General features: G+C 31.9%; 1 protein-coding gene across 1 annotated transcript in view; it reads right to left on the reverse strand.

Annotated features, from left to right (window-relative positions):
• LOC131806273 (uncharacterized) overlaps nt 1–20,390 on the reverse strand; it is a 33,632-nt gene extending 13,242 nt beyond the window's left edge. Inside the window, exons 1-3 of the mRNA XM_059130244.1 lie at nt 19,248–20,390; nt 16,957–19,177; nt 10,664–10,966 (exon numbers count right to left, since the gene is read on the reverse strand). Coding sequence (XP_058986227.1) covers nt 10,664–10,966; nt 16,957–19,177; nt 19,248–20,359 — 3,636 coding nt within the window. The 5' untranslated portion in view covers nt 20,360–20,390. The remainder of the gene's footprint in view (nt 1–10,663; nt 10,967–16,956; nt 19,178–19,247) is intronic.
• Nucleotides 20,391–27,426: the final 7,036 nt, after the last annotated feature.

Here is a 27,426-nt window from a genome sequence, read left to right on the forward strand (position 1 = left end):
ATTATCGACAATAAACGTGGATTTTTTAAAGATTTTTAAAAGGACGTATTATCGACAATAAACGTGGATTTTTTAAAGATTTTTAAAAGGACGTATTATCGACAATAAACGTGGATTTTTTAAAGATTTTTAAAAGGACGTATTATCGACAATAAACGTGGATTTTTTAAAGATTTTTAAAAGGACGTATTATCGACAATAAACGTGGATTTTTTAAAGATTTTTAAAAGGACGTATTATCGACAATAAACGTGGATTTTTTAAAGATTTTTAAAAGGACGTATTATCGACAATAAACGTGGATTTTTTAAAGATTTTTAAAAGGACGTATTATCGACAATAAACGTGGATTTTTTAAAGATTTTTAAAAGGACGTATTATCGACAATAAACGTGGATTTTTTAAAGATTTTTAAAAGGACGTATTATCGACAATAAACGTGGATTTTTTAAAGATTTTTAAAAGGACGTATTATCGACAATAAACGTGGATTTTTTAAAGATTTTTAAAAGGACGTATTATCGACAATAAACGTGGATTTTTTAAAGATTTTTAAAAGGACGTATTATCGACAATAAACGTGGATTTTTTAAAGATTTTTAAAAGGACGTATTATCGACAATAAACGTGGATTTTTTAAAGATTTTTAAAAGGACGTATTATCGACAATAAACGTGGATTTTTTAAAGATTTTTAAAAGGACGTATTATCGACAATAAACGTGGATTTTTTAAAGATTTTTAAAAGGACGTATTATCGACAATAAACGTGGATTTTTTAAAGATTTTTAAAAGGACGTATTATCGACAATAAACGTGGATTTTTTAAAGATTTTTAAAAGGACGTATTATCGACAATAAACGTGGATTTTTTAAAGATTTTTAAAAGGACGTATTATCGACAATAAACGTGGATTTTTTAAAGATTTTTAAAAGGACGTATTATCGACAATAAACGTGGATTTTTTAAAGATTTTTAAAAGGACGTATTATCGACAATAAACGTGGATTTTTTAAAGATTTTTAAAAGGACGTATTATCGACAATAAACGTGGATTTTTTAAAGATTTTTAAAAGGACGTATTATCGACAATAAACGTGGATTTTTTAAAGATTTTTAAAAGGACGTATTATCGACAATAAACGTGGATTTTTTAAAGATTTTTAAAAGGACGTATTATCGACAATAAACGTGGATTTTTTAAAGATTTTTAAAAGGACGTATTATCGACAATAAACGTGGATTTTTTAAAGATTTTTAAAAGGACGTATTATCGACAATAAACGTGGATTTTTTAAAGATTTTTAAAAGGACGTATTATCGACAATAAACGTGGATTTTTTAAAGATTTTTAAAAGGACGTATTATCGACAATAAACGTGGATTTTTTAAAGATTTTTAAAAGGACGTATTATCGACAATAACGTGGATTTTTTAAAGATTTTTAAAGATTTTTAAAAGGACGTATTATCGACAATAAACGTGGATTTTTTAAAGATTTTTAAAGATTTTTAAAAGGACGTATTATCGACAATAAACGTGGATTTTTTAAAGATTTTTAAAAGGACGTATTATCGACAATAAACGTGGATTTTTTAAAGATTTTTAAAAGGACGTATTATCGACAATAAACGTGGATTTTTTAAAGATTTTTAAAAGGACGTATTATCGACAATAAACGTGGATTTTTTAAAGATTTTTAAAAGGACGTATTATCGACAATAAACGTGGATTTTTAAAGATTTTTAAAAGGACGTATTATCGACAATAAACGTGGATTTTTTAAAGATTTTTTAAAGGACCCAATATCGACAATAAACGTGGATTTTTTAAAGATTTTTAAAAGGACGTATTATCGACAATAAACGTGGATTTTTTAAAGATTTTTAAAAGGACGTATTATCGACAATAAACGTGGATTTTTTAAAGATTTTTAAAAGGACGTATTATCGACAATAAACGTGGATTTTTTAAAGATTTTTAAAAGGACGTATTATCGACAATAAACGTGGATTTTTTAAAGATTTTTAAAAGGACGTATTATCGACAATAAACGTGGATTTTTTAAAGATTTTTAAAAGGACGTATTATCGACAATAAACGTGGATTTTTTAAAGATTTTTAAAAGGACGTATTATCGACAATAAACGTGGATTTTTTAAAGATTTTTAAAAGGACGTATTATCGACAATAAACGTGGATTTTTTAAAGATTTTTAAAAGGACGTATTATCGACAATAAACGTGGATTTTTTAAAGATTTTTAAAAGGACGTATTATCGACAATAAACGTGGATTTTTTAAAGATTTTTAAAAGGACGTATTATCGACAATAAACGTGGATTTTTTAAAGATTTTTAAAAGGACGTATTATCGACAATAAACGTGGATTTTTTAAAGATTTTTAAAAGGACGTATTATCGACAATAAACGTGGATTTTTTAAAGATTTTTAAAAGGACGTATTATCGACAATAAACGTGGATTTTTTAAAGATTTTTAAAGATTTTTAAAAGGACGTATTATCGACAATAAACGTGGATTTTTTAAAGATTTTTAAAGATTTTTAAAAGGACGTATTATCGACAATAAACGTGGATTTTTTAAAGATTTTTAAAAGGACGTATTATCGACAATAAACGTGGATTTTTAAAGATTTTTAAAAGGACGTATTATCGACAATAAACGTGGATTTTTTAAAGATTTTTAAAAGGACGTATTATCGACAATAAACGTGGATTTTTAAAGATTTTTAAAAGGACGTATTATCGACAATAAACGTGGATTTTTAAAGATTTTTAAAAGGACGTATTATCGACAATAAACGTGGATTTTTTAAAGATTTTTTAAAGGACCCAATATCGACAATAAACGTGGATTTTTTAAAGATTTTTAAAAGGACGTATTATCGACAATAAACGTGGATTTTTTAAAGATTTTTAAAAGGACGTATTATCGACAATAAACGTGGATTTTTTAAAGATTTTTAAAAGGACGTATTATCGACAATAAACGTGGATTTTTTAAAGATTTTTAAAAGGACGTATTATCGACAATAAACGTGGATTTTTTAAAGATTTTTAAAAGGACGTATTATCGACAATAAACGTGGATTTTTTAAAGATTTTTAAAAGGACGTATTATCGACAATAAACGTGGATTTTTTAAAGATTTTTAAAAGGACGTATTATCGACAATAAACGTGGATTTTTTAAAGATTTTTAAAAGGACGTATTATCGACAATAAACGTGGATTTTTTAAAGATTTTTAAAAGGACGTATTATCGACAATAAACGTGGATTTTTTAAAGATTTTTAAAAGGACGTATTATCGACAATAAACGTGGATTTTTTAAAGATTTTTAAAAGGACGTATTATCGACAATAAACGTGGATTTTTTAAAGATTTTTAAAAGGACGTATTATCGACAATAAACGTGGATTTTTTAAAGATTTTTAAAAGGACGTATTATCGACAATAAACGTGGATTTTTTAAAGATTTTTAAAAGGTTCCATTATCGACAGTAAACGTGGATTTTTTAAAGATTTTTTAAAGGACCCAATATCGACAATAAACGTGGATTTTTTAAAGATTTTTAAAAGGACCCATTATCGATAATAAACATGGATTTTTTAAAGATTTTTAAAAGAACCCATTAACGACAATAAACCTGGATTTTTTAAAGATTTTTTAAAGGACCCAATATCGACAATAAACGTGGATTTTTTAAAAATTTTTAAAAGGACCTCATTATTGACAATAAACGTGGATTTTTTAAAGATTTTTTAAAGGACCCATTATCTACAAGTAATGTGGATTTTTAAAGATTTTTTAAAGGACCCAATATCGACAATAAACGTGGATTTTTTAAAAATTTTTAAAAGGACCTCATTATTGACAATAAACGTGGATTTTTTAAAGATTTTTTAAAGGACCCATTATCTACAAGTAATGTGGATTTTTAAAAATTTTTTTAAAGGACGTATTATCGACAATAAACGTGGATTTTTTAAAGATTTTTAAAAGGACGTATTATCGACAATAAACGTGGATTTTTTAAAGATTTTTAAAAGGACGTATTATCGACAATAAACGTGGATTTTTTAAAGATTTTTAAAAGGACGTATTATCGACAATAAACGTGGATTTTTTAAAGATTTTTAAAAGGACGTATTATCGACAATAAACGTGGATTTTTTAAAGATTTTTTAAAGGACCCAATATCGACAGTAAACGTGGATTTTTTAAAGATTTTTTAAAGGACCCAATATCGACAATAAACGTGGATTTTTTAAAGATTTTTAAAAGGACGTATTATCGACAATAAACGTGGTTTTTTTAAAGATTTTTAAAAGGACGTATTATCGACAATAAACGTGGATTTTTTAAAGATTTTTAAAAGGACGTATTATCGACAATAAACGTGGATTTTTTAAAGATTTTTAAAAGGACGTATTATCGACAATAAACGTGGATTTTTAAAGATTTTTAAAAGGACGTATTATCGACAATAAACGTGGATTTTTTAAAGATTTTTAAAAGGACGTATTATCGACAATAAACGTGGATTTTTTAAAGATTTTTAAAAGGTTCCATTATCGACAGTAAACGTGGATTTTTTAAAGATTTTTTAAAGGACCCAATATCGACAATAAACGTGGATTTTTTAAAGAGTTTTAAAAGGACCCAGTATCGACAATAAACATGGATTTTTTAAAGATTTTTAAAAGAACCCATTATCGACAATAAACGTGGATTTTTTAAAGATTTTTAAAAGGACCCATTATCGACAATAAACATGGATTTTTTAAAGATTTTTAAAAGAACCCATTAACGACAATAAACCTGGATTTTTTAAAGGACCCAATATCGACAATAAACGAGGATTTTTTAAAAATTTTTAAAAGGACCTCATTATTGACAATAACGTGGATTTTTTAAAGATTTTTAAAAGGACGTATTATCGACAATAAACGTGGATTTTTTAAAGATTTTTTAAAGGACCCATTATCTACAAGTAATGTGGATTTTTAAAGATTTTTTTAAAGGACCCATCATCTACAATAAACGTGGATTTTTTAAAGATTTTTAAAAGGTCCCAAATAAATTCATATTTTCCCAAAACTATTTCATTTCAATTATTCCTTCATTTTCAATTCCCCATTAAATATCATAATAATGTCTATTAGGAAATTAACATTATTGTTTCTTAAAATTGCAGCAATTTTCTTTCCTTGTTCCCTGTGTATGAATACCTTCAAATGTGTGTGTGTGTGTGTGTGTGTATGTGTGCTCAATATCTCAATATAATCCCTTGACATGATTATTTGATTGATTGATAACTTTCGTCTGAATGCATCTATCCATCCATCCATTCAGGTGGCTGCCATTGCCATTTATTACTCTTCGATCGTTCCGAGTTCGTTTCGACCAAAAAGTGCCAGAGAAGAAGATAAAGTGAAATGAAGTAAAGAATGAATGAATCAATGAATTAATGCATGAATGTTGAAATTGATACTTTTGTTTCAAAATGATGAAGAAGATTCGTTTTCAAAGTAATCTTCTGTTATGTGAATGGCTGTGTGTGTGGTCATTGCAAATGTGTTGCAGCATTGAAATCTCAAATGTAGATATGTATGTGTGTGTGCGAATGTGCGAGTGATACAAATGTATCCCTGTTCGATGATAAAAATTAATATTTGAGGTAAACAGCCATGAAACACTCGAGGAAATTTAAAAAAATTTCTTAAAAATTAAATTTATTGTCGATAATGGGTCCTTTTAAAAATCTTTAAAAATCCACGTTCAATACCGATATAGGGCCCATTAAAAAATCTTTAAAAAATCCACGTTCAATACCGATATAGGGCCCATTAAAAAATCTTTAAAAAATCCGCGTTCAATAGCGATACAGGGCCCACTAAAAATCTTTAAAAAATCCACGTTCAATACCGATATAGGACCCATTAAAAAATATTTAAAAAATCCAAGTTTGTTGTCGATATTGGATCCTTTTAAAAATTCACGTTTGATTGCTTTTTGGGTCCTTTTAAAAATCTTTCAAAAATCCACGTTTGATGGTCTTTTTGGGTCCTTTAAAAAATCCATGTTTGATGGCCCTTTTAAAAATCTTAAAAAAAATCCACATTTATTGTCGATAATGGGTCCTTTAAAAAATCCACGTTTGCTGGCCTTTTTGGGTCCTTTTAAAAATCTTTAAAAAATCCACATCTGATGGCCTTTTTGGGTCTTTTTAAAAATCTTTAAAAAATCAACGTTTATTGTCGATAATGGGTCCTTTAAAAAATCTTTCAAAAATCCACGTTTGTTGTCGATATTGGATCCTTTTAAAAATTCACGTTTGATGACCTTTTTGGGTCCTTTAAAAAATCCATGTTTGATGGCCCTTTTAAAAATCTTAAAAAAATCCACATTTATTGTCGATAATGGGTCCTTTAAAAAATAATTAAAAATCCACGTTTGATGGCCTTTTTGGGTCCTTTTACAAATCTTTAAAAAGTCCACGTGTGATGGCCTTTTAAAAATCTTTAAAAAATCAACATTTATTGCCGATTGTGGGTCCTTTTAAAAATCTTTAAAAAATCCACGTTTGATAGCCTTTTTGGGTCCTTTTATAAATCTTTAAAAAGTCCACAGTAGTGTGCTTATGGGGATGTTGGGAATTCACCACGATTTATCACGGCAAATTCTATTGGGGATGTTGATTTGGGTAAATTCACCACGGTGAATTTTAATGGGGATGTTGTCTTGGGAATTGTACCACGGCAAATTCTATTGGGGATGTTGATTGGGGGAAATTCAGCACGGTGAAATATATTGGGGATGTTGTCTTTTGAAATGTACCACGGTGAAATATATTGGGGATGTTGTCTTTTGAAATGTACCACGGTGAATTATATTGGGGATGTTGTCGTTTGAATTGTACCACGGCAAATTATATTGGGGATGTTGTCTTTTGAATTGTACCACGTCAAATTTTATTGGGGCTGTTGGCGTTGGTGTTGCTAGTTTTAATATGAACTACTAGATGGCGCTAAGTTTAGCGCAGACACAATCCAAAACTGTGTATGGGATGGTGAAATTTCAAGTTTTAATATTCACCACTAGCAGAGACACCCTCCGAAAAAAAAAAATGTATTATGATCATATCGAGTGGGACTAAAGAGATTCACCATGTGAGAAGTGAATATAAGTAAGAGGTAAGTATCGAAGAAAATCATTTTATCTAGATGGCTCTCAGAATGCTTTTATATAGTCAACATGTTGATTACTGCAGTCAAATGTGCTTATTAATTTATTTGAAAACATATATTTCAAGAAATCGACTTCAATAAATGTGATATATTATAGAAGAGTTTCAATTGACAAATATGCTGCAATTATTGATATTTCAGGGGTTTTAAGAAAAACGATAACGAAGTCGAGTGGGTTGAACACGAAAATCAGCATGTTGGCTATGCAAAACATGATGAGATAAAAAGACAAAACTAACTTTTCGTTGTACTTGTTTTAATTTGTCTATAATTTTAGCGACTCAAAAATGTTCAGTTATTCCCATCGAAACGATATAGGCGACATCTAACGGTGAGTTCCATCCATACTATCCATAAATTATGTTGTAGCATAGACACACTCCAAAACTATTGAAATATGATCATATCGAATGGGGCTAGAGAGATCCACCATATGAGAAGTGAATATAGCAGAGACAAATTTGGTTAGTATCATAGTCAACAAGAAGATGTGTGTTCTATTATTTTGTCCAGATGGCTCTCCAGTCATTTCCCTCGAAACGATATAGGCGACATCTAACCACCAATTAATGTTGTAGCATATACACACTAAAAAAATGCTGCTGTAGCCAATCAAAGCAAATTCTTCTTGTGTGGACAGGCATTTTGATACATTATATCGATCGCTTTTTGATAGTTTTGTCGATGAAGAATTTGTTTACATTATGTAGCAATTTGAGAGAATTGAAACTGAAAGAGTTTCATGACAAACCCTGCATCAATTCGGTATTGAAGATTGAAGGGATTTGAAGAAGGAAACACCATTGTTTACATTAACTAACAATTGGATTTCTGTGAAATGGATATGAGAATTTGGGGGGAAGCGTTGTTGCAGAGTTTCATGACAAATTCTGCTTCAACGATAGATTGGAGCATGAATGAGAACATGCTTAACTATGCTCAAAATTAAAAACTCTAGTAACTCTGTAATATTGTGAAATTCGCGTTAAATATTCCTATATATAGAAGACAATTTCAAGTAAGGCTCACAGTATAAAATTAAACATTGAACGTGATATTATGGCGAACGCAGATTTAATAAACTTATTCAATTCTTTCAGTTATAAAAAAATAATAACTTTGAAAGAAATGGAGGATAACAAAGAATACAACATCCATGGCGCCTTTAGAACAAATACAAAATATGGGGAAAGAATTGTGCTGAAAATTAATGATGCTATCCTCTATTTGCCGTCAAGATTCCTCTCGCTGGCGGATGAATACATAAAAGAAATAGCTGGTGGGGGTTATTCTGTGACGAAAACTGTGTTGAAAGATGGAAGCGGAAAGAGTCTTTACAAACTAGAATTAAAACATTTGGATCAACCAGATTATTTTTATCAACCATATTTAACATAAACTGAAAAGTAAATAAATATTTTGTTTGAAACTAAAAATTGCAAGCTGTTTTCATTTTAATGTGTGCAGAGAAATATTTCAGTTTATTAGTGAAGCTTTAGAAAGGAAGATGTCTCTTCTTAATAAGGAAGACGAACGCTTAAAAACCTTTGCTCGCTGGCCTTTAAATTATCCAGATCCCAAGACAATGGCTGCAGTAGGACTTTATTATACTGGAGTAGGAGATATTACCAGATGTTATTTTTGTAAAGTAAACATTCATAGTTGGGATCAAACTGATTGTCCTGTTACTGAGCATTCAAGGTTGACATATCGTTGCCCATTACTGGAAGGGCGTGAAACAACTAATGTCCCAACTATTTCAAAAAATTGGAATTGTACACCTTCTGAAATTGGTGTAGATGTTTGTGGTCGTGGAGCGAGTAAATGTTCACCCATTTTCTTATTATTGTTCACTTTCATTACCTTTAATGCTTTAAATAAAGTTTTATGCAAATAATACAGTTGCTTGTTTTTATTTATTAACTTTATTAATTTCATCGTCTAGTATGTAGCCAAGTTCTTTCCAGTTTTGTTCAATGAATACAAATATCTTAAATATATTATTTACGGCACACTTAAATCTAGTGTCCAAATGTATAGGACAGTTTGTAAAATAATTTTGGCAAGCTCGAAGTTTCATATTATTTTCTAAATTTATAATGGTAGAATGAATATATTTCTGTAAAAAGATTTTCTTTTCTTGTCCAACAACAAAAATATATTGATAATTGTTCAATGGTGTAAGAGCTTTCTCGACATCATTATAATTTTTTTCTCCATCTGTCCAATCTAAGCCATTCACATGTGTCTTGGTGTAGGCATTTGTTCTGCATGCTTCCCCAGTAAGTTCTTTTATATTAAAAGGTGGACGAAACAAAAAATAATGTGGAACAACAGAAGCACCACACATATATGATAGTTCCTTCACGAAAATACTCTTGTGGTTTCCATGGCAATATTGAAAATCAACCAGTGCAATATCCGATCTATTGATTTCAATCATCTTCTTAGGAAAGTTGAATTTGAATGGAGGGGATATCATCGATGTTGGAGTATTTATAAAATTTTGTTCATGTCCAATAAAAACTTTAAACAAAGATGTCCACAATTGTATGTATGAAATCGTTGATCTCTTTTATAATTGTATGTAATAGCTGGTCCCAAATACCGTAAAACTTCTATCGGGGGTTGAAGATTACCGAAACTGTCGTAATAGTCGATATTATTATTGATTTTATTATATGCCACCCAATGCGTGCCAGGTCCACTGCTAACATCCAAATTTATGATACCACATTCAATTCGATGTGGTTTCTTAGGTAGATTATCACGCATATAAACACCTCTAAAGTGAGGTATATATTTTTTCCCAAAAAAACTAATATTTACATCGGTTAGAGGACCTTTGGGTAGCTGCTTAATTAGTTTTTTGGAGTTTTATTTTCATCAACATAAATTCCATAGCCCTTTTTATATGGTTTGAGATAGAGACCTTTACCCATAGCTATAGCTTCTATTGTTTTGTTATGTCTGGTTTGTTCATCCAACTCTTGTTTGGCTTTTTTTGCATTTAAAACGGCATTGGTAATTGCTGAACTACCCGATGCTAAGGCTCCCAATGCTCCTAATCCAGTTAGAATGGGAATGAGAGGAAGAAATCCACCTCTTTTGGGCACGCTTATTACTCGCGGTATAGCGACCTTTGATTTTTTTCCTCGAAACGTCTTTTGTATTTCATGTCTGGCTATTTTTATGGCTTCATCAATATCAGTTGGTTTTTTGCTTTTAAGGGAACTTGTAGCTTTTTTTAAAGCGTTTTTAAAAAGTTGTTGACCCAATATTTGTTTGGGGTTTTTATTACCCATGCCTAGCTTTGTCTTAGCCTTCATTATGTTAGTTACAAGATATGCGCTAATTTTTTCTCCAATGTTACTATTTTTCGATTTTACTCGCTCCCAAGCCCGTTCAGTTAGTTCACGATCAGCAATGTGACGTTGTTCAATATCTTTATTTTGTGAATAGGCAATATCGTGTGCTCTACACGCTGCATCTAATGGATTAATACCTTGATCTCCTCTTTGAATACGTTTTTCTAGCTTTGTTCCAGGTCCACAAAATTGATATCCTGGTAAATGAAGTTCAACGGGTAAAGAGTTAATCAACTTATTTACCAGTCCTCCTCCTTGAACGTGTTTCTTTCTAATAAATCGCTTCGTGTTGTAAACAATCATTTTATACTTTTTAGCGGGACGCTGAACGAAAGAAATATTGATATTTGATTATATTATAAATATGAATGTTTTCTTAAAACTCATTAGTTTAAATCATGAGATTAATGGAACAACAAGCTAAAATAATTGTTAAAAATGTGGATTTTATGCAAAGAAAGACCCCTCGACATAGTACTTTGCTGCCTGATTCTATACGAGCCTTAATAGTAGGACCATCAAATTGTGGAAAGACTAATGTGATGCTTAGTTTGATAGAAAGCCCCAATGGATTAAAATTTGAAAATGTTTACATTTACTCAAAATCGCTATATCAGACAAAATATGAGTACCTAAAGAAACTGATATCCACTATAAAGGGGATGAGATTGTATACATTTAATAACAATGACGATGTTATACAAACGGACGAAATAAAGCCAAACTCAATCATGATTTTTGATGATGTTGCATGCGATAAACAAAACAACATTAAAAATTACTTCAGTATGGGGCGACATAAGAATGTTGATTCGTTTTATTTGTGTCAAACATACACACGTATACCAAAACATTTATTGCGTGATAATGCGAATTTTATAATCGTGTTTAAACAAGATGATCTGAATTTAAGACATATATTTAATGATCACGTCGGATGTGACATTAGTTTTGAAGATTTCAAAAAAATTTGTCATGAATGCTGGAAGGAAAAGTATGGATTTCTAACGATTTCCAAGGATGACGAAATTCACTCTGGAAGATACAGAAAAGGCTTTCATATATTTATTCAACCTTAATATTATTTAAAGTATTTGCAAATGTTAATTTATATTAGTGCACCTACAGCCATGGAGGAGGAAATGCTGAAACGGCTTGTTAAGTCCAGAAATGTCTTGAAAAAGAAATTTCAAAGCATTAAAATGGGTGAAGAAGCTAAAACTACAGAATTGAAAAATACTTTCAAACCAATAACGGAGCCAATAAACAAACTACTAAAGCTTTCAACTGAAAATACTTCCAAAATGATTATGCCTAAGAAAGAGAAAATGGAAATGTACAGAGATTCTATTATTACAAGTACACCCCTTAAGAATTATAAACCAGATGTTAAGTTAGATTCCAATGCATTGGAGGGGTTAAAGCATAAAGTAGATTACACACAAAATTTCGATTCCTTTAATACATCACAAGACGACGACAAATTTTATTCCAACAATGAGGAACCTATGAATCTATCATTCTTGAAGAAAATTAAAAAACTAGATGTAGTCTATGGTCCACACAAAGATAACAATGGAGAATGGAGATTTGGGGACCAACCACTCAAAATAAGCAATGAAAAGATTATGATTGGAAATAAAAATTGGGCATTAACACCCGGTTTGTTTGAACTGTTGTTTTATCAAGACCCCAAGAACTATGATCATACAGAACTCGATATTTACAAAACAATATTATTAGACACAAATGCGCATAAAATAAACTATGAATCTAATGGACGAACAAAGTCCAACAGGGGACAAAAATATAAGAAAATAATAAAAAATATAATAGAGGATACTCACAGCGGCAAAGGCTTACTGACAATAAATCCTGGTAAACCCAACTATATATACTGGGACGATCCCAACGAATTGATAGAACGATTAAAGCTGTTGTTGGCATCACAACAAGCCGGAAACAATAACCATACTAATGAAATTGTTTCTATTATCGAGGAACTGCGAGAAGGAAATATAATATATTAAATAATACTCTCAAGGAGCATACAACATATGACTGTTGACAAGTTTGGACATCATTACAATCAAAAAAATCAATCAATAGCAGTGAGAGAAAATGTTTCGAGATTATTGGGAGTCAATATTGATGAAGATAACAACCTTAACGTGCAAAATAAAAAGATTAGGAATGTTGCATCTCCAGCAGAAGGAGCGGATGCGGTCAACCAAGCATACGTACATACGCAAATCAAGCACATTCAAGAAATTTTAAAGAAAAAATTCATTCAAGAGTGCACCTTCCTAAGAGAAGAAATATCACAACTCAAACGTTCACAAAACGAAATATTTAAAGCCTTATCGCAAGCTCCATTCAACTCACCAGCTTTAATATATCATACCGAATAAAACAATGGAAAAGCGGGGTTTGGTAAATGAACTTCATCATCAAGCACGAAAAAACTTTCCTAGACGAAGGGTTATTACAAAGGGTATTGATGATCTCTGGCAAGCAGATTTAGTTGAAATGGGCAGTTACTCAAAAGCAAACAAGGGGTTCCGATTTTTGTTAACTGTCATCGATACATTTTCGAAATTCGCATGGTGTGAAGCCCTTAAAACAAAAACGGCAACGGATGTTTCTATGGCTTTTGAAAAAATCTTACAAAGAGGAAGAATTCCAAAAAATTTGCAAACCGATGATGGAAAAGAATTTTTCAACACAGATTTTAAAAAACTAATGCAGAAATATTCCATAAACCACTACTCCACATATAGTGTATTGAAGGCCTCAATTGTTGAGCGTTTTAATAGAACTTTGAAGTCGCTAATGTGGAAGGAGTTCAGTTATAATGGGAATTATCTATGGATTGACGTTTATAGAGAATTGGTTAAACAATACAATAAAACACCTCATCGAACAATAAAAATGGCCCCTATTCAAGTAAATTCATCGAATGAGAAGGCATTGTTGCAATCTGCTTATAACCACTTAAAAATTTTTAGGAGACAAAACTTTCGTGTGGGTGATCATGTACGCATTAGCAAATATAAACATCAATTTGAAAAGGGATACACGCCAAATTGGACTACGGAAATATTCAAGATAAGAACAATAAGAATAACAAACCCCGCTACTTATTTATTAGAAGACTATGAAGGAAATCCCATCCAAGGATGTTTCTACAAAGAAGAACTTTTACCCACAAAATATCCCAACACGTATTTAGTTGAGAAAATTTTAAAAACAAAAGGTAATAAAGTCTTGGTTAAGTGGCTGGGATTCTCAGACAAACATAATTCATGGATAGATAAGAATCATATCATATAATCTTAATATGTAGATATACAATATACAAGCATATATTTAAATAAATAAAAACCCATATATACGTATGCATATTTTGTGTTTCAATTATTACGACAAAGAATTTTGCAATGTCAAGAACGTTTACTGTGTCCGGTAAATCTCCAATTCTACATTCAACATATTTACCCCCAATTGAATTGGGAAATAGTAGTTATGAGTGTTGCCTAATAGATTTCCAATCATACAATTCAATACCCAATGTGGATAATGATAACAATCTCTTTCACATTGGAGACAATATTATAAAAATACCTATAGGATCCTATGAATTGCAAGATATTGCGAATTACTTGGAAACGGAATATAAAACTATCCACGAGAATAGATCCATTGAAATTAAGGCGAATAATAATACGCTAAAAGTAGAAATCATGTCTTCTCATGATCCTATTTACTTTGATAAAGAAAAATCTATAGGCAAGCTTTTTGGTTTTACCGAAAAAATCTTAGAATCTGGGAAAAAACATACTTCAAACCTTCAAGTCGACATTTTAAAGGTTAATGCCATACAAATACACTGCAATATTGTAACTGGATCATTCATGAATGGGTCGCCAACGCATATTCTACATGAATTTGCTCTTAATGTTCCTCCGGGATATAAATTGGTAGAGAGGACCAATGAATCTCATTTATTTACCAGTGAACGTCAAAGAAATCGGTCGTCTGGAGATAAAGATAGTAGATCAAGAAGGTCGCTTTATAAATTTTAGAGAGGAAGAAATCACGCTACGTATTCATATAAGACCAATGCAATCATGATTATCTACAATAAATACAATCATAAACAAATACCAAGACACATTCAACACAAAGTTGTCAAACCGACAAGACCTACAATTTCAAAGGAAAATAAAGAGTTTTTAAAACTTATTAAGCTTAAAGTCAAACCAAATGTCTGAAATACTTAACATTAATGAGCGTCCATTCTCGGATGAGAATATTGTAAAGAGAGACTACCACAGCTATGTTCCATATATTCAATCATTTAAAAATAATGATGAAATTCGGATAAGTATACAAAATCAGGATCTTTACATACTTCCATCGGAGAGTTATCTATTCATTGAAGGAAATTTGAAAAATAGCAAGGGAGAAGTATCGCAAAATGCAAGACTGAGAAATAATTGTGTGGGATACATGTTTGATGAAATTCGCTATGAACTAAATGGTGTTGAAATTGATCGTACTCGTTATCTAGGAATAACTACAGAAATTAAAAATTGGATTTCTCTAAGCGAATCCGAAAGTAAGGTTATGAGCAAAGCGGGATGGAAAGCTGATAATGATTTATCAGTAGGATACTTTAATTTTTGTGTACCCTTAAACCGTCTACTAGGGTTCGCAGAGGACTTTGATAAAGTAATTTGCAACAGCAAGCATGACTTGATTCTTTTGCGTAGTGCCAACGATAAAAATGTGTGTTATTCAACCATGGATACGGAGGAAATTAAACTCACCATAACAAATGTTGTATGGAAAGTACAACACATTCAATTATCAGACTATAGAAAAATCAGCTTCTTGAAAACTATTAAGGATGGAAAAGCGTTGCCTTTAGCATTCCGCAGCTGGGACTGCTACTTTAATCCAACTTTTGCTGGTGGAAGACAACACAGTTGGAGTGTTAAATTGTCTGTCAATCATGAAAGACCACGATATGTTGCTTTGATATTTGAAAAAGACAACAAGCTGGAACATTGCGAACTTAAAAACATCAAAGTTCACTTGAACTCTGAAACCTATCCTTACGATGATTTGAATGTAAAGTTCGAAGAAAATGGCTATGCAGTACTATATGACATGTATACAAAGTTTCAACAATCATATTACATGAGGGAGCCACAACCACTTCTTACATATGCAAGTTTTAAAGACAAGCCCATCGCCGTTATTGACATTAGCAATCAAAACGAAGCTGTTAAGAATGGACCAATCGATTTAAAAATCCAATTTGAAACCAATAAACCAATTCCACAAAACACTTCTGCGTACTGTTTAATTATACATGATCGTCTGGTCGAGTACGTTCCATTAACAGGAATTGTACGAAAAGTAGTATAATCTATTTTATACTCACCTTTGCAAGAATATTTCAATAAAACGCAATTTACATAAATTTATAAACAAAAATATTTTGTTTTATTTTATAATAAGAATAGTTAAAGACTAGTTAAAATATAATACACTTATATTTACTTAAAAATTAAACATTTTGTGTTGCGAGAAAATATTAATATGATGACATTTGTAGTGAATAAAGACAATTAAATTAATATTATTACTATGCTCTTTTATCTGTATATTGAAACTTAAATCATAATTAAATTTATATTTTAATCCAAGTCCATTGAGACAGATTCATTTGAGTTATTTACATTTGTTTCATGAAGGTTATTTAATCTATAGTGGCCCCAAGCATAGGTGTGAATACCATCCTCTAGAATAAATCGTTTATCATCTTGATGGCTTAGCGATATTTTAGTAATTTTGTCTGTATATATTGTATGCTGCCTTGACCTAAACGAAAACATGGTACCGTAAAAAACCTTTTTGTTATAAAGACATTCTCGATATTTATCTATAGTATACTTTTTTAGGACCGACTTTTTAACTCCCTTAGATTTTTTTAATTCTTCGCTATCAACTACATTGATGGCATACATTTTAGGACGAAGGCCTACAAATTCAACCATTGTTTTTCCGTCATTCTCATCTTTCATCATGCCAAGTTTTTTCTTATTAATTAGAGGAAGTTTATATTTATTTTCTTTTGAAAACCCTGAGGTGTCAAATCTAGCCAATATTTCATCTAAAGATAATTCGGAATACAAATTCCGTCCGTAAAATGTTAATATGAACGAATCTGTATCCATATAATTTAGAATAAAATCCTCACCAAATTTCACTTTTAGAAAATCATACAGAAAATCATACATCACCCACTTTGATAAATCTAATATGCAGAACCCTAAGTACAATGGTCTATCATATTTTACTCTGACATTCCTAATTTGAATAGCAACCATATTTTCGGAGAATATCGAAAGGCTGTGAAAATTTGGCTTCGAGATTAATTTACTAGCAACATTCCTTCTTCTTTGGTTTGCCTCATCTACCCACATTGTCACAATTTTCACAGTTTTTCTTTTGTCGATATTCTCCATTGTCTTACCGAATGAAGAGTTATTCAATAATTTAAAAAAATCTTTTTCAAAGGCATTTTCAGCCTTTTCCCTATGTTCATTATTCTTCAGTATGTAAGGAGCTAACCAAGCGCTTTGTGTGAAAGCCAAAACTCTATGGACTTTCTTAAGAATTAGTCCATGTTTCAGAGATTGCTTAAGTAATTTGTAGTGTATGGTGTATGATGTTTTGTCAGTAAAATCTGCAATCAGTTTTTCAGTTTTTGAGCCTTCAACACACTTTTTCTCCGCCAAAAAAGGTAAATCGTTATGTTTGTCGTGAAGGTGCGGTGGATATTCAATATCAACCTCTAAAATAAAACCAGTAGGAGCGTTGTCAGGAATAGATAATATTACAGCTGGATCATTGAATTTCTCCATTTCATAACCCTCCACCCATCTAAAATCTTTTTCAGGGAGACACTCAGTCATAACTGTACCATATAAATTATTTACATCCAAATAATAGATATTTACCTCTGGTTTGGCACTATTATAATTGGGAGCATCTTCATTATTTGCTACCGAGTGTCTGTTTGAGCACTGGGTAAGCCCTCCCCGAATACCATTTTTGCAGAAATTGTACATGTCTATATCTCTGAGTAGCTCAAGTTCGACTTTAGTACATAGTAGCATTGCATCCCAAGATAGAGATGGTGCTGTGAGATATTGACAAGGGTCCAGTTCGTGAATTCGCATACATAAGCTCCTGAAATTTTCAAATACGTCTGCTAAAAGCAAGACATCAGCTTTTAAGTACAAATCCATGTAGTCTTGCATAGTTTGACATCGAAAATGTGACCAAACATTTGTTGCATGCCTATAATCGTCTGACGAGCATTCAGTATCGGTCAACTTATTATAAAATTGGTCTATAGGGGGAAGTTGTTTCTCCTTCAATTTTTCAAATGATGACATATATTCGTAGGGAAATACTCCTTTCCTAGTCATAAGTTCAAATGATTCATCATCAGGAAAATGAGATCTGACAGCAACAAAAGAATCTCGAGATAAATTCCTTGCTAATTTATCCAAACTAGTAGGCATAAATCGAAAACTATCTAAGAAACGATGCTCTAATCTATTCATTTTCTTTTTCTTCTCTTTTTTGCCCTCACTTTCCTCTTCTTGCTGGAATTCCTCATCATCTTCCTCACTCGAATCTTCTTCTTCTCCTACAACAACTGTACTTTTTAAAGAACTAGAGTCGGTTGACTCGTTATCCATATTAATGAAATAAGACATTGAAATATATTTTTCTTTGTTTTGAGGTATGACTCTTATTTCACCTCCAAATTCAACTAACTCTTTAAAGAAGAGGTGACAGTCGTACGAAGAAAAATTGTGGAAATATATTGGAATAAATTTAGGTAGATGATATTGCAGATTGCAATGGTTATGTACCGCACCTCGATATTGCCCCGTTAAGTGACAATGATCTTTCACCCTATCGTTACCTAAAATGTCGCCACATATACGACAATTGATATCCCTAAGAAAGGCTGTCTCTTCTTCGGGGGTTAGAGTATTCATAGGTTTCGTTTTGGTTAGGTAACTATCATACAAAAATTTACAATCCTGAATTAGTTCTTTCAGAAAAACATTTGCTGCGTCGGGACCACTATATATAAATAACTTATTTAAATTTTCATTAAAACTACATTTAATAAAATAACTAAAAGCACATGGAATATGCTTCTTTACCTTTTCCGTTTTTTTACTCGCCCCATTGTTCTCATCTTCCTGCACGTCTTCCAGTACACTTTCGGAGTCAGCATAAATAACGAAAGGCACCTTATCCTTTTTCTTGTGATTGACGAACTTTAGTACGGCTTCTTTTTTGTTCGGCAGGGCACAGACTACTTTTCCACACTGCTTTTTGTGAGTCATACATTTATTTTCATCGTGGAAACATTGCAGGCATCCAAAACAAAAGTAACCTTTCTCCTTATGACTTGTGAATTGAGACCGCATAAGACTGAAAAAAAAAGAACAAATACATGATTATTATGATATGGTTTTGATTGATAAGTTTTGTTTATAATTACCAAGACATATCCATAACCAAAATGTAATGGAAATTTTCTTCGTTGTGCAGCAATATTAAATTAATGTGATTGCTTTTCGTCTCCTTTGTTAAGTAATATGGACCAACGACCGACTTGTTTTCATAACCGAAAACATTTACGCTAATCTCTGGGTTGTTCATTTCAAATTTTTTTATATATTTAAGACCCAATGGGAAATTTAATTGTTCGAAATTTAGCGATATTCCAGACTGCAGAATAATGACATCTTGGTGTATGTCTACGTTATATGAAGAGGTTATACTCGGATCTCCATATGCAGTTTCCCCCAATGCAACAACCATACACCACTTAAAACAAAAGTCATCATAGTTTTTGATGTTAAGGCACGCACCCTTCTTGTTGCTTAATGATTTCGGAGTTGGAATATAATGTGAGCCACGTGTTAAGTTGGCTCTCAACACATTTATGTCAAGTTTTAAAAGTTTCTCCAGGGCCCAATTAGAGCCTCTTTCTTGGAACTCTTCTGATTTAGCTATAATTTCCACACAGTGGTTGAAAACGACCTCTTCCAAATCATCTCCCAGGGTTAATAGCGTTGTTTTTGAAATATGATTAAATATATTTTCAATAGTTAACTCTTTGGAAGTTGAAGGTCCATCTTTTTCATTGTTTGGTTTCACATACAGTCCTTGGAGTTCCATATTAAATTTTATGAGCGTTTTACCGTTTAACTCATTTTTCAAGGTTTTAATTATTAATTCTTTTGAAGCATTAAGAAAATCGATCGGGTACAAAATGTCTTTATTGTTTTGTATCTCATAGCTGAGTATATTTTTGTTAAATGCACTTTTAACAATTTTTATGTCAGAATCCAGATTTTTTCTCACGGTGGATCGATGTTCTTCGCTACGAACGTGTGATCGTATATTATTCACAATTTTATCACAATCACCACAAAACTTTTCCACCTTCACAGCTGATTTATTTTCATGCTGCTGCTTTAGTTTTTCTTGTTGTTGATCTCGATTTTGTTTCATTACATGCTCATCTCCATGATGGTTCTCTAAGTGCAATTCTAAATCGTTTACACTTTCACATAAAACATCACAAAACATACAATGCTTTTTCATATGTTTCACAAATTCATTTTTTTCCTTGTAATAAAGGCTGCATGACCAACAAATTTTTTGAGACATTATAAAAACTTTTTTAAGAATATTAAGAAACGATGCTTATTAATCTGTGACTTGTTGAGTACTGAAATTTCTTCCAATCCAATCAATACATTATTGACTACATTTTGTAAACAAATAGAAATTCTGTGATTGAAGCAGAATTTGTCATGAAACTCTGCAACAACGCTTCCCCCCAAATTCTCATATCCATTTCACAGAAATCCAATTGTTAGTTAATGTAAACAATGGTGTTTCCTTCTTCAAATCCCTTCAATCTTCAATACCGAATTGATGCAGGGTTTGTCATGAAACTCTTTCAGTTTCAATTCTCTCAAATTGCTACATAATGTAAACAAATTCTTCATCGACAAAACTATCAAAAAGCGATCGATATAATGTATCAAAATGCCTGTCCACACAAGAAGAATTTGCTTTGATTGGCTACAGCAGCATTTTTTTAGTGTGTATATGCTACAACATTAATTGGTGGTTAGATGTCGCCTATATCGTTTCGAGGGAAATGACTGGAGAGCCATCTGGACAAAATAATAGAACACACATCTTCTTGTTGACTATGATACTAACCAAATTTGTCTCTGCTATATTCACTTCTCATATGGTGGATCTCTCTAGCCCCATTCGATATGATCATATTTCAATAGTTTTGGAGTGTGTCTATGCTACAACATAATTTATGGATAGTATGGATGGAACTCACCGTTAGATGTCGCCTATATCGTTTCGATGGGAATAACTGAACATTTTTGAGTCGCTAAAATTATAGACAAATTAAAACAAGTACAACGAAAAGTTAGTTTTGTCTTTTTATCTCATCATGTTTTGCATAGCCAACATGCTGATTTTCGTGTTCAACCCACTCGACTTCGTTATCGTTTTTCTTAAAACCCCTGAAATATCAATAATTGCAGCATATTTGTCAATTGAAACTCTTCTATAATATATCACATTTATTGAAGTCGATTTCTTGAAATATATGTTTTCAAATAAATTAATAAGCACATTTGACTGCAGTAATCAACATGTTGACTATATAAAAGCATTCTGAGAGCCATCTAGATAAAATGATTTTCTTCGATACTTACCTCTTACTTATATTCACTTCTCACATGGTGAATCTCTTTAGTCCCACTCGATATGATCATAATACATTTTTTTTTTTTCGGAGGGTGTCTCTGCTAGTGGTGAATATTAAAACTTGAAATTTCACCATCCCATACACAGTTTTGGATTGTGTCTGCGCTAAACTTAGCGCCATCTAGTAGTTCATATTAAAACTAGCAACACCAACGCCAACAGCCCCAATAAAATTTGACGTGGTACAATTCAAAAGACAACATCCCCAATATAATTTGCCGTGGTACAATTCAAACGACAACATCCCCAATATAATTCACCGTGGTACATTTCAAAAGACAACATCCCCAATATATTTCACCGTGGTACATTTCAAAAGACAACATCCCCAATATATTTCACCGTGCTGAATTTCCCCCAATCAACATCCCCAATAGAATTTGCCGTGGTACAATTCCCAAGACAACATCCCCATTAAAATTCACCGTGGTGAATTTACCCAAATCAACATCCCCAATAGAATTTGCCGTGATAAATCGTGGTGAATTCCCAACATCCCCATAAGCACACTACTGTCCACGTGTGATGGCCTTTTAAAAATCTTTAAAAAATCAACATTTATTGACGATTGTGCGTCCTTTAAAAAATCTTTAAAAAATCCACGTTTGATGGCCTTTTTGGGTCCTTTTAAACATTTTTATAAAATCCACGTTTGATGGCCTTTTTGGGTTCTCTTAAAAATCTTTAAAAAATCCACGTTTCATGGCCTTTTTGGCTCCTTTTAAAAATCTTTAAAAAATCCGCGTTTGACGGCCTTTTTGGCTCTTTTTAAAAATCTTTAAAAAATCCACGTTTGATGGCCTTTTTGGCTCCTTTTAAAAATGTTTGAAAAATCCACCTTTATTGTCGATATTGGGTCCTTTTAAAAATCTTTGAAAAATCCACGTTTATTGTCGATATTGGGTCCTTTTAAAAATCTTTCAAAAATACACGTTTATTGCCAATATTGTGTCCTTTTAAATCTTTTAAAAATCCACGTTTATTGCCAATATTGGGTCCTTTAAAAAATCTTTGAAAAATCCACGTTTATTGTCGATAATGGGTCCTTTTAAAAATCTTTAAAAAATCCACGTTTATTGTCGATAATGGGTCCTTTTAAAAATCTTTAAAAAATCCACGTTTGATGGCCTTTTTGGGTCCTTTTAAAAATATTTAAAAAATCCACGTTTATTGTCGATAATGGGTCCTTTTAAAAATATTGTCGATAATGGGTCTATAATGGTATTGTCGATAATGGGTCCTTTTAAAAATATTTAAAAAATCCACGTTTATTGTCGATAATGGGTCCACAATGGGTCCAAAATCCACGTTTGATGGCCTTCTTTAAAAATCGTTAAAAAAATCCACGTTTGATGGCCTTTTTTGGGTCCTTTTAAAAATCTTTAAAAAATCAAAGTTTAATGGCCTTTTTGGGTCCTTTTAAAAATCTTTAAGAAATCCACGTTTAATGTCGTTATAGGGTCCTTTTAAACCTCATTAAAAAATCCACGTTTGATGGCCTTTTTGGGTCCTTTTAAAAATCTTTAAGAAATCCACGTTTGATGGCCTTTTTGGGTCCTTTTAAAAATCTTTAAAAATCCACGTTTAATGTCGTTATAGTTTAATGTCGTTATAGGGTCCTTTTAAAAATCTCTAAAAAATCCACGTTTGATGGCCTTTTTGGGTCCTTTTAAAAATCTTTAAAAAATCCACGTTTGATTGCCTTTTTTGGACCTTTTCAAAATCTTTAAACAATCCACGTTTATTGTCAATAACGGGTCCTTTTTAAAAATCTTTAAATATCCACGATTGATGACCTTTTTGGGTCCTTTTAAAAATCTACGTTTATTGTCGATATTGGGTCCTTTAAAAAATCTTTAAATATCCAAGTTTGATGACATTTTTGGCTCCTTTTAAAAATCTTTAAAAAAAAGCCTCGTTTATTGTCGTTATAGGGTCCTTTTAAAAATCTTAAAAAAATCCACGTTTATTGTTGATAATGGGTTCTTTTAAAAATCCTAAAAAAACCACGTTTGTTGTCGATATTTGGTCCTTTTAAAATCTTAAAAACCACGTTTATTGTCGATATTGGGTCCTTTTAAAAATCCACGTTTATTGTCGATATTGGGTCCTTTAAAAAATCCACGGTTTTTTTGCCGATACTGGGTCCTTTAAAGATCTTTAAAAAATCCACGTCTATTGTCGATATTGGGTCCTTTTAAAACTCCACGTTTTTTGCCGATATTGGCTCCTTTTAAGGATCTTTAAAAAATCCACGTTTGATGGCCTTTTTGGGTCCTTTTAAAAATCTTTAAATAATCCGTAGTTATTATCGACAATGGGTACTTTTAAGAATCTTAAAAAAATCCACGTTTATTGTCGATGTTGGGTCCTTTAAAAAATCTTTAAAAAATCCACGTTTATTGTCGATATTGGGTCCTTTAAAAAATCCACGTTTATTGTCGATATTGGGTCCTTTAAAAAATCTTTAAAAAATCCACGTTTATTGTCGATATTGGGTCCTTTAAAAAATCTTTAAAAAATCCACGTTTATTGTCGATATTGGGTCCTTTAAAAAATCTTTAAAAAATCCACGTTTATTGTCGATATTGGGTCCTTTAAAAAATCTTTAAAAAATCCACGTTTATTGTCGATATTGGGTCCTTTAAAAAATCTTTAAAAAATCCACGTTTATTGTCGATATTGGGTCCTTTAAAAAATCTTTAAAAAATCCACGTTTATTGTCGATATTGGGTCCTTTTAAAAATCTTTTAAAATTCCACATTTGATGGCCTTTTTGGGTCCTTTTAAAAATCTTTAAAAAATCCACGTTTATTGTGGTTAATGGGTCCTTATAAAAGTCTTTTAAATATTAACGTTTTTTGTGGGTAATAGGTCCTTTTAAAAATCTTCAAAAAATCCACGTTTATTGTCGATAATGGGTACTTCAAAATTTTTTTTTTAAAAAATCCTGGTTTATTGTCGATATTGGATCCTTAAATATGCCTCCAAAATGTTTTTCCTCGAGTGTCGAGTGTTATGAATTGAAAACATAATTATTTCTTTTTGCCATGTGTTTGCCCATCTGTGTGTGTTTGTGTGGGTATCCACATCAAACATGATTAAATGTATCTGTGTGTGGGTATGCATGCATCTGAGAGTATTTATATTAAAAATGATTATTTGTTGCACACTTACTCAGTAACAATAATGCCCGCCAGCCATATCAGCTGAAGCAATAACAACAGCAACCAAAGAGTTAAAATAATGAAAGGACGAACTAAATGTCCCATTCAAGGCATTATAAGGCTGCAATCAGGCTCACACACACGGACACATATGCAAACCAACCTAGACGCACACCTATATAAACAAACCAAACACCACATATAATGAGTGTAAATACAAATAAACCCAAGTATATATACTTGCCACACGTATTCTCACACACACACATGCACACTTACACTAATTGCATACAATGGTGTCAAGTGCATAAATGTATGAGAAACCCTATTTGTTGTGACGTTTTTGTCGTCGTTGTGGTGGTCCTGCCGTCGCCACTGGCAAAGTGTAATAAAATTCTGCAACAACGACGAAACTCCCTCCTCCCCCTTCCGCCTCAACAAAAACAAGGTAAATACATCTGAACATGTTTTTATCCTTAGGAAAGGAATAGACCTTTAAACATGCAATAGCATTTCTTTAATATGACATATGTAAATGTGTGTGTGTGTGTGTGTATGTCCCAACATATGTGTGTGTGTGTGCTCGAGCCTGTTTCAACTCTTTGCAATCTAGCAATCTGTATTTAGTGTCCATGGGGAGCATTGCATGTATCAGTGTCTCATTGCATAGTTGCAATCTAGTTGTTTGGCTCCTCCACTGAGTGTGTGTGTGTGCTAATCTTTCTCATACACACACAAATGTATGCACACTCATAAATAGTAGTGTGCTTATGGGGATGTTGGGAATTCACCACGATTTATCACGGCAAATTCTATTGGGGATGTTGATTTGGGTAAATTCACCACGGTGAATTTTAATGGGGATGTTGTCTTGGGAATTGTACCACGGCAAATTCTATTGGGGATGTTGATTAGGGTAAATTCTCCACGGTGAAATATATTGGGGATGTTGTCTTGGGAATTGTACCACGGCAAATTCTATTGGGGATGTTGATTTGGGTAAATTCACCACGGTGAATTTTAATGGGGATGTTGTCTTGGGAATTGTACCACGGCAAATTCTATTGGGGATGTTGATTAGGGTAAATTCTCCACGGTGAAATATATTGGGGATGTTGTCTTTTGAAATGTACCACGGTGAAATATATTGGGGATGTTGTCTTTTGAAATGTACCACGGTGAAATATATTGGGGATGTTGTCTTTTGAAATGTACCACGGTGAAATATATTGGGGATGTTGTCTTTTGAAATGTACCACGGTGAATTATATTGGGGATGTTGTCGTTTGAATTGTACCACGGCAAATTATATTGGGGATGTTGTCTTTTGAATTGTACCACGTCAAATTTTATTGGGGCTGTTGGCGTTGCTAGTTTTAATATGGACTACTAGATGGCGCTAAGTTTAGCGCAGACACAATCCAAAACTGTGTATGGGATGGTGAAATTTCAAGTTTTAATATTCACCACTAGCAGAGACACCCTCCGAAAAAAAAAAATGTATTATGATCATATCGAGTGGGGCTAAAGAGATTCACCATGTGAGAAGTGAATATAGCAGAAACACATCTGAAAGAGGTAAGTATCGAAGAAAATCATTTTATCTAGATGGCTCTCAGAATGCTTTTATATAGTCAACATGCTGATTACTGCAGTCAAATGTGCTTATTAATTTATTTGAAAACATATATTTCAAGAAATCGACTTCAATAAATGTGATATATTATAGAAGAGTTTCAATTGACAAATATGCTGCAATTATTGATATTTCAGGGGTTTTAATTTCAGCATAGATGAAAGTATAAATGAAAATATAGACAAAGAAATGACATCGAAAAATTCCGGAATAATCAAGTGAAATTCTTGAAAAAAGATAACGAAGTCGAGTGGGTTGAACACGAAAATCAGCATGTTGGCTATGCAAAACATGATGAGATAAAAAGACAAAACTAACTTTTCGTTGTACTTGTTTTAATTTGTCTATAATTTTAGCGACTCAAAAATGTTCAGTTATTCCCATCGAAACGATATAGGCGACATCTAACGGTGAGTTCCATCCATACTATCCATAAATTATGTTGTAGCATAGACACACTCCAAAACTATTGAAATATGATCATATCGAATGGGGCTAGAGAGATCCACCATATGAGAAGTGAATATAGCAGAGACAAATTTGGTTAGTATCATAGTCAACAAGAAGATGTGTGTTCTATTATTTTGTCCAGATGGCTCTCCAGTCATTTCCCTCGAAACGATATAGGCGACATCTAACCACCAATTAATGTTGTAGCATATACACACTAAAAAAATGCTGCTGTAGCCAATCAAAGCAAATTCTTCTTGTGTGGACAGGCATTTTGATACATTATATCGATCGCTTTTTGATAGTTTTGTCGATGAAGAATTTGTTTACATTATGTAGCAATTTGAGAGAATTGAAACTGAAAGAGTTTCATGACAAACCCTGCATCAATTCGGTATTGAAGATTGAAGGGATTTGAAGAAGGAAACACCATTGTTTACATTAACTAACAATTGGATTTCTGTGAAATGGATATGAGAATTTGGGGGGAAGCGTTGTTGCAGAGTTTCATGACAAATTCTGCTTCAACGATAGATTGGAGCATGAATGAGAACATGCTTAATTATGCTCAAAATTAAAAACTCTAGTAACTCTGTAATATTGTGAAATTCGCG

This window comes from Musca domestica, unplaced genomic scaffold, assembly GCF_030504385.1.
Source record: "Musca domestica strain aabys unplaced genomic scaffold, Musca_domestica.polishedcontigs.V.1.1 7, whole genome shotgun sequence".
In the NCBI taxonomy this organism is placed as follows: Eukaryota; Metazoa; Arthropoda; class Insecta; order Diptera; family Muscidae; genus Musca; species Musca domestica.